Source organism: Hippocampus comes, unplaced genomic scaffold (assembly GCF_001891065.2).
Source record: "Hippocampus comes isolate QL1 unplaced genomic scaffold, H_comes_QL1_v1.1 scaffold319, whole genome shotgun sequence".
NCBI lineage: Eukaryota > Metazoa > Chordata > Actinopteri > Syngnathiformes > Syngnathidae > Hippocampus > Hippocampus comes.
Window position 1 is genome coordinate 1,295,713 of NW_017806090.1, and position 13,992 is coordinate 1,309,704.

At 43.7% G+C, this 13,992-nt stretch overlaps 1 protein-coding gene across 1 annotated transcript in view; it reads left to right on the top strand.

The window, feature by feature from the left end:
- Positions 1–13,992, top strand: part of met (MET proto-oncogene, receptor tyrosine kinase) — a 47,241-nt gene that overhangs the window by 17,492 nt on the left and 15,757 nt on the right. The window contains exons 4-11 of the mRNA XM_019894856.1: positions 2,161–2,364; positions 6,770–6,895; positions 7,017–7,193; positions 10,356–10,513; positions 10,831–10,948; positions 11,558–11,694; positions 12,223–12,387; positions 12,884–12,983. Of these exons, the coding sequence (XP_019750415.1) occupies positions 2,161–2,364; positions 6,770–6,895; positions 7,017–7,193; positions 10,356–10,513; positions 10,831–10,948; positions 11,558–11,694; positions 12,223–12,387; positions 12,884–12,983 (1,185 nt within the window). The remainder of the gene's footprint in view (positions 1–2,160; positions 2,365–6,769; positions 6,896–7,016; positions 7,194–10,355; positions 10,514–10,830; positions 10,949–11,557; positions 11,695–12,222; positions 12,388–12,883; positions 12,984–13,992) is intronic.

Sequence of the window (13,992 nt, forward strand, 5' to 3'; positions counted from 1 at the left end):
AAGCTTTAAAAGTGTGAAAGGGGTCTTTTTTTTTTTTTTTTTTTTTTTTTTTTTAACAATCCCTTGTGATATAATATCACACTAGGCGCTATCTGCTTTCATGCGTTGGGGGAGGTTGTGCGAGGCCTCCTGAGCTGCTCTAAGCCCCCCTTAGCTCGTCTTTCATCAGGCTGCGCTCGTAACGGAGCGCAGGGTTGTGATGCATCTTGGGAAGTCGCCGGGACAAAGTGTCCCGGCGAGTGCCACTTTTTCCCGAGAGCGTGGCAGTGGCCCGCAAGTTTTTTGTTGTGTCTGCGCCCGCTGGAGCGTCGAATGAACCCAGCGAGCAGAACCAGAGTAGTTTGATCTCGAAAACACCCCCGCGAACCTTTTACGCTCGCCCCTCCTGATCTCTTTGTGTTTAGTCATGGCCTTCAGCAGTGGGCCTCGGCTTTCATTAATCATTAATGACCCACAAGGGAGGAGGGGGCTTTTAAGGTCCTTGACCTGGCCGCTTGACCGCACCACAGCTTTGCTTGTTTTCTCAGCTTCACTGCATCATGACCTCGGCACGGATACACGGATAGGACGGGGATTGGCGGGAGTTTACAGGTACTGAAAGAACCCTTCATCTAGGCAGGGTGGGCAACCTACAGCAGAGGCAAATGATATATTCAGCTTTGAAGGAACTCTGGAAATGGTCAAAAATGGCCGCTTGAAACCAAAGTGGAATACTTCCTGCACATTTATGGACATTAGATCTCGGGATTTTTTTGTGGTCTACTCATTATGGACATGTCCATCATATTCCTTGTTGATAAGTGAAACTGCCTTTGGGGGCTGCACACACACACACAAACACACACACACACACACACACACACACACACACACACACACACAGAAAAACAGAATGTCAGTCTTCTAGTGTCTTCTTGTGAATGGCTTATTAAAACTTTTGTGGGTGAGTTAGAAAATTACATTTCATATTGCGAGGTGAAACTGACTTTGAGGGCTGAATTTTTAAAGAATTTCGTAAGGCTCGAGTCTACCCAGTGAACAGATTTGTCTTGGAATTATCCCAAGCCATTTTACACCAAAATGGCAGACTTCCTTTATCTTTCCTGGAGACTTTTTTGTGGGTCTCCTCAAAATAGAACCATTGATATGAAAACCAATTTTTTGTTGCCAAGTGGATTTGGCTTCGGCGTTTGGCTTTGCCTAACATTCTGGAGAGAATGACTGAAATAATGGTGAGCCACCTAATTTTTGCTGCTCTGCTCGGCCCACCCATTGTGACTAAAATTCCAGTGTTTTCAAGTGTCAAAATGAGCCTGAAATGACGGTTTGAAACCAAAATGGCTGACTTCCTGCTTTATTTTCATGCTTGACTTATTGAGAATTTTTTGTGGGTCCTGTCATGATAAGCACAACCACAAAATATCATCTCACAGCGGCAGAATTTTTAGAATTTTCTTTAAATTCCGAGGTCATGCCTACCAATGTTAATTCTAACCTATGACCTCTGACTTGGCTCAGGGGCAAAAGGTCATAGTTCAACATGATTTGTGCTGTATTGGAGCACTTGGAGCAGCACATCAATAGACGGCATGTTTTTTTGTAGGCTTATTGGTCAATTTTATGATTAATATTCATGAAGCATTCACAGTTGTCAACCTTGACTCCTCATAGTGTGCGCAACTGCACCTGTGCATCTCACATTTCTCTCAGGTTTGTCATGTGACTGATTGATGGCACCGGTCCGAAGTGTTCCCTACTTTCTCCCGCTTTTTTTTTCCCCACCGTGCCGTCACCGTGGTCCCATCACCGCGGGGCGACCATGTGAGACACCGAACACCCCGCACTTAACCGGTCGCTATTGTCCCGACTACAACGGTATCAGGATCGGGTTTCGTTTTTTTTTTTTTTTTTACACACCCACGGCCATTCGGATGTAAGATGATATACCGAGGTATAATGTCAAAGAGTAATGGAGGGCTACAGTGACAAAAACACACCACCTGAGCCTCGAAAAATAAATTAACAGTGTTTCACTTCTTTTTGCACTTGTATGGCAGCAAAGAATGTCGGGAAAAAAAAGCAAAACAGTTGTGTGGCGCCAAATTAAGAATATCCAAACTGGAGACATTTGAGTGTCTGATGCCCGTCGTCTCTCTGCAGACCTCGCCCGACGAGTGCGACCCACACGAGGGCATCCACGAGGGCAAGGAGGGCAAATACCGCCTGCAGGTGACCCAGTTTGTGCAGCGTCTGGAGTACTGGCACAAGGAGCTCACGGGAACCCTGGTGACCTCCATCAAGGTGCTGCCCGTCCATGGACACGCCGTCGCCTTTCTCGGCACTGCCGACGGACGCCTCATTCAGGTACGCAGGCCTGGCTAGTACTTTCCAGAACACCGTAACTTGATATATGCATCAATTCAACTCCAAACATGATGAATCACGGATTTGTGCGTCAAAATACGTTCGTGCGCACTGTCAGTGAATGAGGCCCATTGTGTGTTTGGACTGCAAGCACTGCCATCAAACTTTTAGTTCTGGGGTGATGTACTGTATCTGGACCGAAGGAAGACACCTACTCTAATCGAGTTATTGTCTGAGTTTATGGGGGACGAAGAAGACATTGCTGGTGGAGTTAGTACTTCTGAAAAGTCCAGAAAGGTTTTGGAACAGGTCCTGCATTGCTGAATATATTTCATTGGAATCTTTTCGTTCCTGGGACTTCACTTTCCAAGTTGGAAATGTTTCATTGAAAAGGAAAAAAAAAAACCAAAAACACACGCACGCACACACATGCACAGTTTTTGGGGATGACAACCCTCAGCTTGATGCCTGCTCAGTGAGAATCCCGTGTCGATCTGCTCACGCCATGTTTGGCGAGTAGCGTGCACAAGGAACAGCTGGTTGTCGGCGTTCGCACCTGCTGCCTTTCTTTCAGCATTTTAACGTATTTGAGTCAGGAAGTACAAGTCGCTGTTACTAAAGACATTTCAAGTTCGAGTGGAGTCTCGCACGGCAAAACATTTTTGCCGCCGCGCTGAGCCCTTACGCAATGACCAAATCTAAAATCTTTCGTGCTGCCTTCCGTCTTTGAGATGCAGTAGATTTCCTAGCAATCGGATTAAAATCTCTCTTCGAAGTTTGTTTTGGAAAGGCTGCTGTAAATAGCCAAAATCCTCTAAATGGAGGGCTTTGAGTGTCTTTTAAAGCAAGACTTCTCAAGACTCCTTTGTGGGTTTACTCATCATAAACACGCCAACAAAATTGCATGTTGCATAAATCAAACTTATCCTCAGAGGGTGGTATTTTCAAAGTATTCCAAGCAAAGTGTCCCTACAAATGTCAGCTACCAACCAAACCTCTCTTCAAGCATGGCATTTTGAGACATTTTTTTGGTGGGTCTACTCAGAAAAGACATGCCTACCAAATTTTATGCTGAAATGAAATGACCTTTGGCAGCTGAATTTTCAAAATATTTATGGGGCAAGAAATTAGTGTACTTTGTGAAGTTCAAACCAAAATGACAGATTTTTTTTGTGTGTTTTCATGCGTGACTACCTGAGCCTTTTTTTTTTTTTTTTGTGTGTTTTCATGTATGACTACCTGAGCCTTTTTTTTTTTTTTTTTTTGCGGGACTACTTAAGATTGACATGCATTGAAATTTCATCTTATTAAATAAAACGGAATTTTCCAAAACATCCGGCTCGCGCCACAAAACCAAACGAGTCACCAAATTTGCCGCCATACTTCGCCCACGCTCAATACCGAAAATTTTCGAAGCTTCCGAAATCCAACGTCACGCATTCATCACGTATACCTTCTTCCAATTTAGTTACCATAAGACCAAATCTCTCAAACTACCGTCCATCTTTGACCGATTCCTGGAAATGCCACAAATGAGCTTGAAGTAGCCCCTTCGAACCAAAACAGCCTCCGATGGATTGTTTTACCGATGTTTCGTTATTTGTCCTCATATTTTTGCCCCTGCGTGGCACAGACGGACAGTGAATTTAAAAAGACAGCTGCTGGAGAAAAACACACAGCAACAGCTGCACGGGACCCTCGCTGAGTTGGGAATGTCGTGCGAGGGAACGTGTCAGCGAAGACTGCCGCTCGCCCATTAACGTGCTGATCAGCGTGAACCCCCCCGCTGCACCTCCTTCCACCCCACCCCACCCCGCCGCAACCCACCACTCGCGCCTTCTCCCATTGGCTAGACCGTACCGCCCTTTTCCGTGCAGCTGTTGCCTCTCCCCAGCTCGCTTGTGCTTCACCAACCCGTCAGCTCATTCACTTTCTACTTGCCATATTGTTAAGATCATGGTCATGTAAAGTATACGGGCGTGAATATGTACAGGTTACAGGATACAGTATATTGTAATAATTAAGTGGCCGAGTCAGGTTGAGCCACACTGCAGCATGGCAGTCGGAGTGAGGAATTTTAAGGTTTGTGTTTTTTATCGGGATAAAACAAAACCAAGATGAAAGATATGTTGCAAATTGCTTCTAATATCTATCACTGCGAATCCTCAAAATGATTATTTGATGCCACATGAGGCAAAAAAAAAAAAAAAAAACTTGAGACGACATGGTTACACATCTGTCAAGCATATCTGTGTCTGATTTGGGGCTCATTTGTATGGATTCTCAGTACTTTGTCCAAGGACAAGCCTTGGAAATTGCCCAAAATGGCCGCTCTCAAACCAAAATGTCCAACTCACTGACTCATCGTGGGTCCTTGAAACTTTCTCGTGTGTTCTTTCATGATAGATATGTCCACCCAACTTCATGTTGATCAGTGAAACGTTTTTCCCCCTAAATTTCAAACGAAGTCAAAAACCATGAAATTGACTCAAAATGCCAGCTCCAAACCAATATGGCCAACTCTGTGTGGTTTCGACAAGGTGTCTGTTTTAGGGCCTCTTATTATGAAGGACGTACCCACCTAATTTCATGTTGATCAGTCAAATGGATTTTTCATTATAGTTAGTTTTTGTAAAAGTTTTTGTACAATTCAATTTGGTTAAAAGTTTTGTAGAGCAAATTTGTTAGTTTCTATCAGTATTTATTTTTTTTTTGCGGGGGGATGCTTAGATTTTTTTTTTAAATCATTTTAGTATGAGTAATTTTTTTATATATATGCCGAGTACAGTATTTGTCAAAGTTTATTCAGTGGATTCATAAATAAATAACATACTGTATATAGGTCACTAAGTATTGTGCAATACAACAACGTAAAACAACAATTCGCCAACAACTGTTTGACCTTCCGTCCGCACGGACAAACAGCAATACCGACATAAATACATTTAAAATGAACCCCGAAAGCACATGGATATTAATTGACAAAGATGAAAATGAAGGATATTTTTGCAATAAATATTGTTACTTTTAGCTCCAGTTAGTTTTGAATTTAAGTTTCAGTTATTTCATGAATTTTCGTTGACTAAAGTAGCCTTAAGTTGGGAGCTGATTTTTTTTTTTTCTTCGTCAATTTTTAGCTGTTGCGTGAGTTTTGGTGGGGCATTCTCACACACATTGTCGAGCGTGCGACCTCCCCAGCGGTTCAACATAAGCTTTGCAACAGTGAGAATAATGGCCGCCTGGAGGAGTTAATGGCGGTGTGAATTACAGCTTATTGTATTAGACGGGTTGGGGAGAAGAGGTGGGGGGGGTTGCGAGGAGGCACGGGGGGATGCTGGTGTTTGCCGAACAAACAGTGCGACCGCTGTGTTATTCCCACAGTGGACTCAAAGCGAAGCCGAGGGGAGAAATGTTTCCTGAGCGCGCTGGCGGAGAGTCGGCGCAAGCAGGAAACTGAAATACAGCAAAAGCTGACAGCTTCAAACAATGAACGACACTCACGCCATCTTTTTGTCACTTTGCGCCAAGCGCAGGTGGTCAAGAGTTCACCAGTTCACAAGATCTTTGTCCCGTATTTCTTCAAAAAAATTTCCGCTTGCTTTCTGACCCCGTTGGCCTTTCTAATACAGTCAAATTGCACATTTTCGACGGGGCTTTTATTGTGAGCCGCCAAAGGCACACCGGTGCAATCATCATCCTGTCTGATCAGCATCTTAATACCTGAAGTGGATGAATTAGCTCGCCAAATGAGAAGTGCTCAGTTACACAGATTTCGGGCATAGAATGGGCCTTTTGTTGACAAAAAAAAAGTTTTAGGTCTTTGACTTCACCTCATAAAAACTGTGGATATGGATGGATGGATCAATTGATCGATAGAGAAATATTTTGTAAGATTACGGATGGCCTAGTACTCCACTGGAAGCAGGTACCGGTATCGGGCCAATACCAGACTGATTTCAAGGTATCGGGTACTTGTGAAGTTTGCCGATACCAGCCCCGCCCCCACCAAAAGTCATCGATAAAGCCTTCCTTGCCAGTAGTTGGTGCCAATGCAGCCGTTCGACACATCGGTGAATCATTAAGTGCGTCAGAAAAAAAGTGAAAGGTGTTTGTTCACAATTGTCTGTCATTGAAATGTTGATATCAGCACTTGGTATCGAGTACTGAAGAGTGAATATTCATCCTCGTATTGGTCTAGAAAAAAAAATTGGTGTCGATCATCCCTATTCATTCATATCTTGTTCAAAGGGATTGATAGAAAGAGAGATGGATAGTTAGATTAGGCAAAGCTATTTTTCACATTGAATGTAACACCTGACAAAGTGTGTGTGTGTGGGGGGGGGTGTTTGTATGCGTTGATACGTGGCGAAGAGCCTCTCACGCAGTTCTTTTGCGTCTCTACCAGGTGCGCTTCTCCCGCTTGGCCTCGCCGCATGTCAACCTTCGCTTGGACTCGCAACCCGTCACGTCCTCGGCGACTCTGCTCGACGACCGGGGTGGCGGGGCACTGCTCGTGGCCACCGGCAACAAGGTGATGTCATTGACAATCAAAACAAACCGAATATGGATTGAATGGGAGAAACGTCTATTCGAGGTTGAAACTGGTTGGGGACATACGGACAATTAATGTTCGAACATTTGAATCCTACCAGATCACCAAAGTGCCCCTGATTGGCCCGGGCTGTGGTCAGCTGACGTCCTGCACTTCCTGTCTGCTGTCCTCACGGGTGACGGAGTGCGGCTGGTGCGACGGCCGCTGCACCCGAGCCCACCAATGCCCCGCCTCCTCCGTCTGGACGCAGGACTACTGTGCGCCCGTCGTCACCAAGGTAACCGCCGCAGGAAGTTGCCTGCATCCGCATGTAACTTGACATATAGATAGTAACCTCAAAGTAACTGGGAGCCCGAAATAACCCGTGGTAAAAAGAAACCTGAGCACGAAAGTAGTCTAGAAGTTACAGAGGTAGGAAGTAACAAAGACGTAAATTGTACAAGGAAGTAAAGCATGCGCCAAGAAGTAACGTGAGGTCGTGAGTAACCTCAAGGTAATGGAGAAGCTTGTCCCATCAAGTAGCATAAGAAGTAATTTAGGGTAAGAAGTGACCTAGAACTACCAGGAAGTAACTAGCAAGTTGACGTATTGTAGCAGGAAGTATCTAGAAATACAAAGTAACTTAAAAGTAACACGGTTTAACTTTCACTAGGAATAAACTTCCGGTCACAAGTGACCTGAGGTTGAATGTAAACTAGAAACGAAAGGAAGTAACTTGTACCTCATATGAAGTTGAGATGAGAAGTAACTTGTACCAAGGAGTAACTTGAAGTCGGGAACCTACAAGTCACCAAGACTTTACATGAGTCAGTCAGTAACAGGAGGTAATTTACACTTACAGGTGACTCGCAATAAGTAACCTAGAAGTAACTTTGATTGGAAAGTAACTGGAAGATAGTAAGTAACTTACTAATAACAAGAAGTTATTTGAGTTACGAAGTAACAGAATGCAACATAGCAAAACAGCTTGAGCTGAGCACATTAACGAGGAGGGACCCTGGACCAGAAAGTAACTCCACCGAATAAGTAACCCAGGAGTATCATGGAGTAACTTCCATCTACACATAATGTAACCAAGAAACAACCTGCGGCAGGAAGTAATTTAAAGTAGAAAGTAACCCTGAAGCAACACGGTGTAACTTGCACCTGCAGTGAATGTAACGGTAAGTCACTTGCACTTAGAAGTAACTTAACCTCGTAAAAAAAAAAAAAAAAAAAAAAAGTACCTTGAGCACTTAGATGTAGTGTCAAGTAGCAACCTCTAACAGGAAGTAACTTGAAGAAGCAAGTAACAGGGATAACTTGACATTACACGTAATATAACCAAGTAACAACCTCCATCAGGAGTAAAATGGAGGTAGCAAGTAACTCAGAAGTCACAGGACGTAACTCACGGCTACAGTAGAAGTACCAATAAGTCACCTGCACTTAGAAGCAAGACAATGTAAGAAGAAGCCACTTCGGTGTACGATATGTGTGCATCCCGGACAGCAGGAAGTCAGTCCATGTTTGATGTGTGTCGAGTGCTGTGAAGCCGCGTGATGCCGTCACAAAGTCTGTTCCCAACCGTCTCAGATGACCCGCGTGTGGAATGCTCTTCGTAGAAGTGTTTGGACAGTATTCCATCAAGTAGTATTCCGTGGCCGTGTTCCAGCTCCACTGTAGCTTCCCCGCCGACGCCCGTGTTGTTCTTGTGTCGTCCGCGCCGGGAGAAGATCGACACGCCGCTGCTTTCTTTACGGCCATGAAAAGAAAAAAAAAACATGAGAAAACACTTTTCATCTTCGTTTCAGGAACGGAATGTGCATCCGACATCAAAGACACGACATTAGCGACACCTGCGCAAGCTAATCACATCCAACTAAAACATTTCAGTGTTTTGTTGACATTTGGAGACGCAGGTTCCATTTCTACACTTTGAAGATGTTCTTCACAAATTAATCATGCCATCAACGTTTCAAAATTTTACTTTATATGGACAAAAAAAAAAAAACTCACAGCAAGTAGGAAGTAACTAAGAAGTAACTAACTACAGCTACAAAGTAACTTGGGCCTTCGAGCAACTTGAGGTAGAAAGAAGTAACTTATGCTAGGAAGTACCCCAAAAGTTAAGAACAGGAAGTTACTTTTTCCAAGGAGTAACATGAAGCACAATATCGAGGAAGTAACTTGAGGTCGTGAGTCAACTAATAGTAATCGAAGTAGCTGCAACAATCAATGATCTGAGGTAGAAAGAAACTACTGCACGTAACTATCCTCGGGATGTAACCTCCGGTGCTAATTTACAGGGAATAATTTTCCACCAAGATGTAATTTGAAGTAGAAAGCAACTTGACGTAGGAGACAACCTTAAAGTAACTCAAGGGAGGAAGTACCCCAGGAAATACCTTGCACATATCAGTAACTTCAAGCAGGAAGAATAGTCGAGGTAACAGGAAGAAAACTTTCACCACAAGTCACTTGAGGTCAGAAGTATCCTAGAGGACGCCAAGAAGTAACTTGCAACGGGAAGGTGCTTGAGTTTGAAAGTACCCCAAAAGTACCTCATAGAAGGGAGTAGTTTTAGGGTTGGAAGTACACTAGATGTAACAGCATGTAACTTGGACAAAGAAGTAAGAAGGAAGTAACAACTACAACTAGTCAAAAAGTAACTTCAGATGTGACTTGAGCTGGAAAGTAACTAAGTAACTTTTACCAGGAAACTACTTGAGGTAGGAAATACCCTCGAGGCAACAAGCCAGAAAGAAGATGACATAATAAGGAACCTAGAACTAACAAATACGTCACTTGTACCTGAAAATCCCACAGCACCAGAAAGTCACTTGAGGTCGAAATTACCCCAGAATTAACTTTGACCAGGAAGTAACATGAGGCAGGAGTAACGGCAAGTAACTAGAAGTAACTTGATATACATGCTGGGTTGTTTTCTTAACCCGCTCGCTGGGTCGTGGTGCATTTGAGCAGATTGGGTTACTTTTACCCGATGCTGGATTAATTATTTTGACCTGTCGCATTGGGTCGAAGCTTGGATTACTATCTGAAGAGCTGAAGCAGTTTGCCTTCTTCTTAGAAGATGTTGATTATGTAATTCGCATTATTTTTAAGCACAGTTATCCGTAGAATCTGGCAACCCATTTCACCAATATGAGTAGTTTTTCATCTTTTTATCTTTTAATCTTGACCCACCATGCCGGCTCAAATCCACAACCCGGCGCGCTGGTTTTCAATAACCCAGTCAGTCCCCTTTTGGACCCAGCACTGGGTTCGCGACTTCACCCAATTTGGGTTACTTTTGACCCAACAGTTCTAAGAGTGTCATAAGTAACCGAGAACTAGCCGAGAAGGCGCCTGTATCAGAAACTTAAATGGGGTGTGAAGTACCCCAGAAGTTCTCTCTCCAAAGAATTTCAAGGTGTACGACGAGAATATATTTTCTCAGGTTTCTCCATCATCCGGGCCTCTGCGTGGCTCCACCGTGGTGACTGTTTGCGGCCAAAACTTCGGGTTCGACCGGACGGAGAGCTTCAAGGCGTCGCTTGTGAGTGTGGAGCTGGCCGGCGCCCCCTGCAAACTTCCCAGACAGGACAATCTCAACAGGTCTGTGTGTGCGTGTGTGTGTGTGTGTGTGTGTGTGTGTGTGTGTGTGTGTGTGTGTGTGTGTGTCTGAAAAAAAACATGATTCCACTAAGTGGAAAATTGCTGGGAAAAAAATCGGCATCCTGACTTCCCGCTCTTGTTAACAAATAAATAAAAAAAAATCAGCCAATTAAAAAGCAAAAAAAAAAAAAAAACCCACAACAAAAATCACTTCCCCATCTTTCCCTGTTGCATTCCTCTAGAACGTGATGATGTTGATTGGATTAGGAGCATACTAAGTCTTGTGTCTTTGGGGTGGGGGGGTGTTGTGTTTTTAGGTGGACTGAGATGCAGTGTTCCCCCGTCTTCGCTGGGAACTTCACCCCGTCGGGACATGCCATCAAGGTCACCAGTGGACACAAGGTCGTACACATGGAGGGTGCCTTCACCTTCGTGGTAAGAGCACTGGCGCGCATCCATAAAAGTCACCGGAATCAACTTTAAAAAAATCTTAATATGAAGAAGTAAGAAGTAACTTACATGAAAAAGTAACTTGTAGAAAAGTATCTCAACCCAGACGCAACTCAAACATGTGACTTGTGTAATTTAGTAGCAAAGTAATTTAAGTCTAAACATCAATTGGATCCAGCTGGAATCAATTGCATCCAGATGGAACTTAAATCTAAGAATCGTAAATCAAAAAGTAAAAAAAAAAAGTAACAACGTCCAAAAATGACATGTATCTTAATGAAACTCTCCGGTCTCTGCAAGTGAGAGTCTGGGTGTGAGCTGTGACCGACAGCAGCTCCTGCATATGTGTGACTGTTATATTTTATTCTTCTCCCACTGTCAACAGCATTGGTGGCTGTGGCTCACCTGTCCCACTTGCAAGTAAAACCCCCAAAAATTGATCACGTTCAAAAAAAAAAAAAAACAACAACAACAACAAAAAAACATGCTAGCGTGGAGAAACACTGGAAATTGTGTTGACAAGGAACCTTAGAAGTATGCCACACATAATTTGTCGACAAAACCAGGCCCTTCAAGCGTGATCTCTGAATACAGGATCCGGTAATTGACAAGATCTTCCCGACGTTCGGGCCCAAGTCCGGCGGCACCATGCTGACCATCACGGGATCTTTCCTGGACACCGGCAACAAACAAGATGTCACCGTGGGCAAAACGGCCTGCATAATCCAGAGGTGAATCGCTAACTTCACATACTAGTGACCTGATTTACTGCGATTTTTGTCTGCCAAATGGCCAAAATGGCAATGCAGTTCATTTGCACGTTCTGGGACGAGTCGATGCCAAATTAGCGTGTGAAATGTAATTTATCAAACCCTAGACAAATAAAGATTTTACATCCATAAAAACAAAATTTCCACTTTTGAAATGCCAGAAACAAATCTGATCATAACACGATTGAGATGACTTTTTCGCACGGGCTGTACTGAGTTTACTTCAAACATAACAAAAATGTGAATCCATTTTCTGGCTTCCCCCAAATTATCAGAGCAATCGATTTATTTTCTGTGACTCAGTATTATGTTGGTTTGCCTCTTCCATTCACACTTCCAGTTCCACCACTTCAAATTCTCTCCCCCACTTTTATACCTGATGCGAACAGCAGGCGCAATCAATTGGAGTGAGTCAACGGGCAAATGAATGGCCGCGATTTGGGATCTTAGTCAAACCAAACTCTATAGGGGAAACTTGTCCGCCCACAGTTTGACATCAAGCATGCTCACCTGCAAGACGCCTCCGCACGCCGTCCCGTCGCCGCAGCCCGTCAAGCTGACTGTGGACTCTGTGGAGCGCCACGCCCCCTCGCCGTTCACCTACAACCAGGACCCCCTCATCAATAGCATCCAGCCGTCACGCTCCTTCATCAGGTGACACACTTTTATTCTTATTATTACTACATTAAAAAAAAAAAAACATCTATTCAAATTGAGTTTCATCTAATATTTTGCATGCAGCTAAACAGGAGCGCTCATGATCAAACTGAATTGAATTCAAAGTGTAACGCAATATTTCATGGTCAGTTATGCTCATGTTTGATTTAATATTCCATTTAAATGTATGTTTTCATTTCTTTTTTCCATGTAATTTGATTATATATTTTTGGGATATTTGATTTGTGGCTCCATTTTTTTATTTAATATAAATTCATGTCGTTTTGTATGCGCGGCACGTTTTCTTCATCAAAGTCGACTTTTGCTGAGCGCGAATGTAACATGCCGATCTGACAGCCCGAAGAGGAAGCGCGTGGGAGGTGACGAGTGGCTAAAAGCGCTAACGCTAACAGCTTGGAACTCCCTGTGGGCATCTCGCGTATCTCCACCGCTACACCGATGCTAACGCTAATATCCGCTTCTCCTCCCGCAGTGGAGGCTGCACGCTGTCTGCTCATGGCTTCTTCCTGCAGTCGGGCCTCCAGCCGCAGATGGTCCTCTCTACCGGGCAGGATGCCGTCGTCTTCCACGTGGTGAGTACTCAAGTTGTAACTCAAATACACATGGATGTTAATTTTTTTTTTTTCCCCCCAATCAGATTTCAGCATCTCACTGTTGCCATGCCAATTTAATCATTTCCAGAGCCTTCACAATCAGTAGCGCTGGCTGATGTAACTTAAACAATATTAGTGTCGGGACTGTTTCTTTAACTAATCCGATTTCAAATTCCTCCTCACAGTTTAGAAGTCATTTGTAGCAGGAAGTAACTTGCACCTCGAAGTAACTGAGAGTAGAAAATAATCCAGGAAATAAACTGATGACATCATAGCACCAAAGAGTAACCCGGGAATGTTCCTTGTGGTTTCTCCATTCACTCCAACTGTCAATTTACCTTCAGATTTATCAGTAATTACTCGCAACAAGACGCTCCCGCTGAAGCGCAAGCGGACGATGAATAGCAACGGGAAAGGAAATGAAGTGCAGCCTTGCGCGTGCGGTGCATGGAATTGTCATCAGGGGTCCTCACGCCCACTTGGAGGAAAAAAAGACTCCGGTGTGTTGATGTGGACGGAAAAGAGACAAAGTTAAATGGGAGACGGGTGGGGCAGCGCAAAGACAGGAAACGTCTGCTCCGCTTGTCATTCAAGTCGAGTAGCTCGGCGAGGCCTTCAGGGTGTTCGGGATCTCCTCGGCCTCGCCGGCCACACTTAAAACTACTTAGGCACACAAACGGCTGCGAGAGAGCCCGTCGAGTCGCTTCGAATTACGGGCACAGGACTTAAATATACCTGTATTTATGAAATATACCGGTATGTATTTTTTTTTTGTGCTGACATCGAATGTCGCTAAGTACAGAAAAACACCAAACGGGCAAATTCGAATATCCGATATTTGTTTTCTTTCATCCATGAAACGTAATGGAATCATTTTGCATGATTGCATTTCATAAGCAATTTTGCTTTTATGATCTGGGATTAAAGGACAAATGTTTTTGTTTAAAAAAAAAAAAAAAAAAAAAAAAAAGAAAACAACAACAACTGC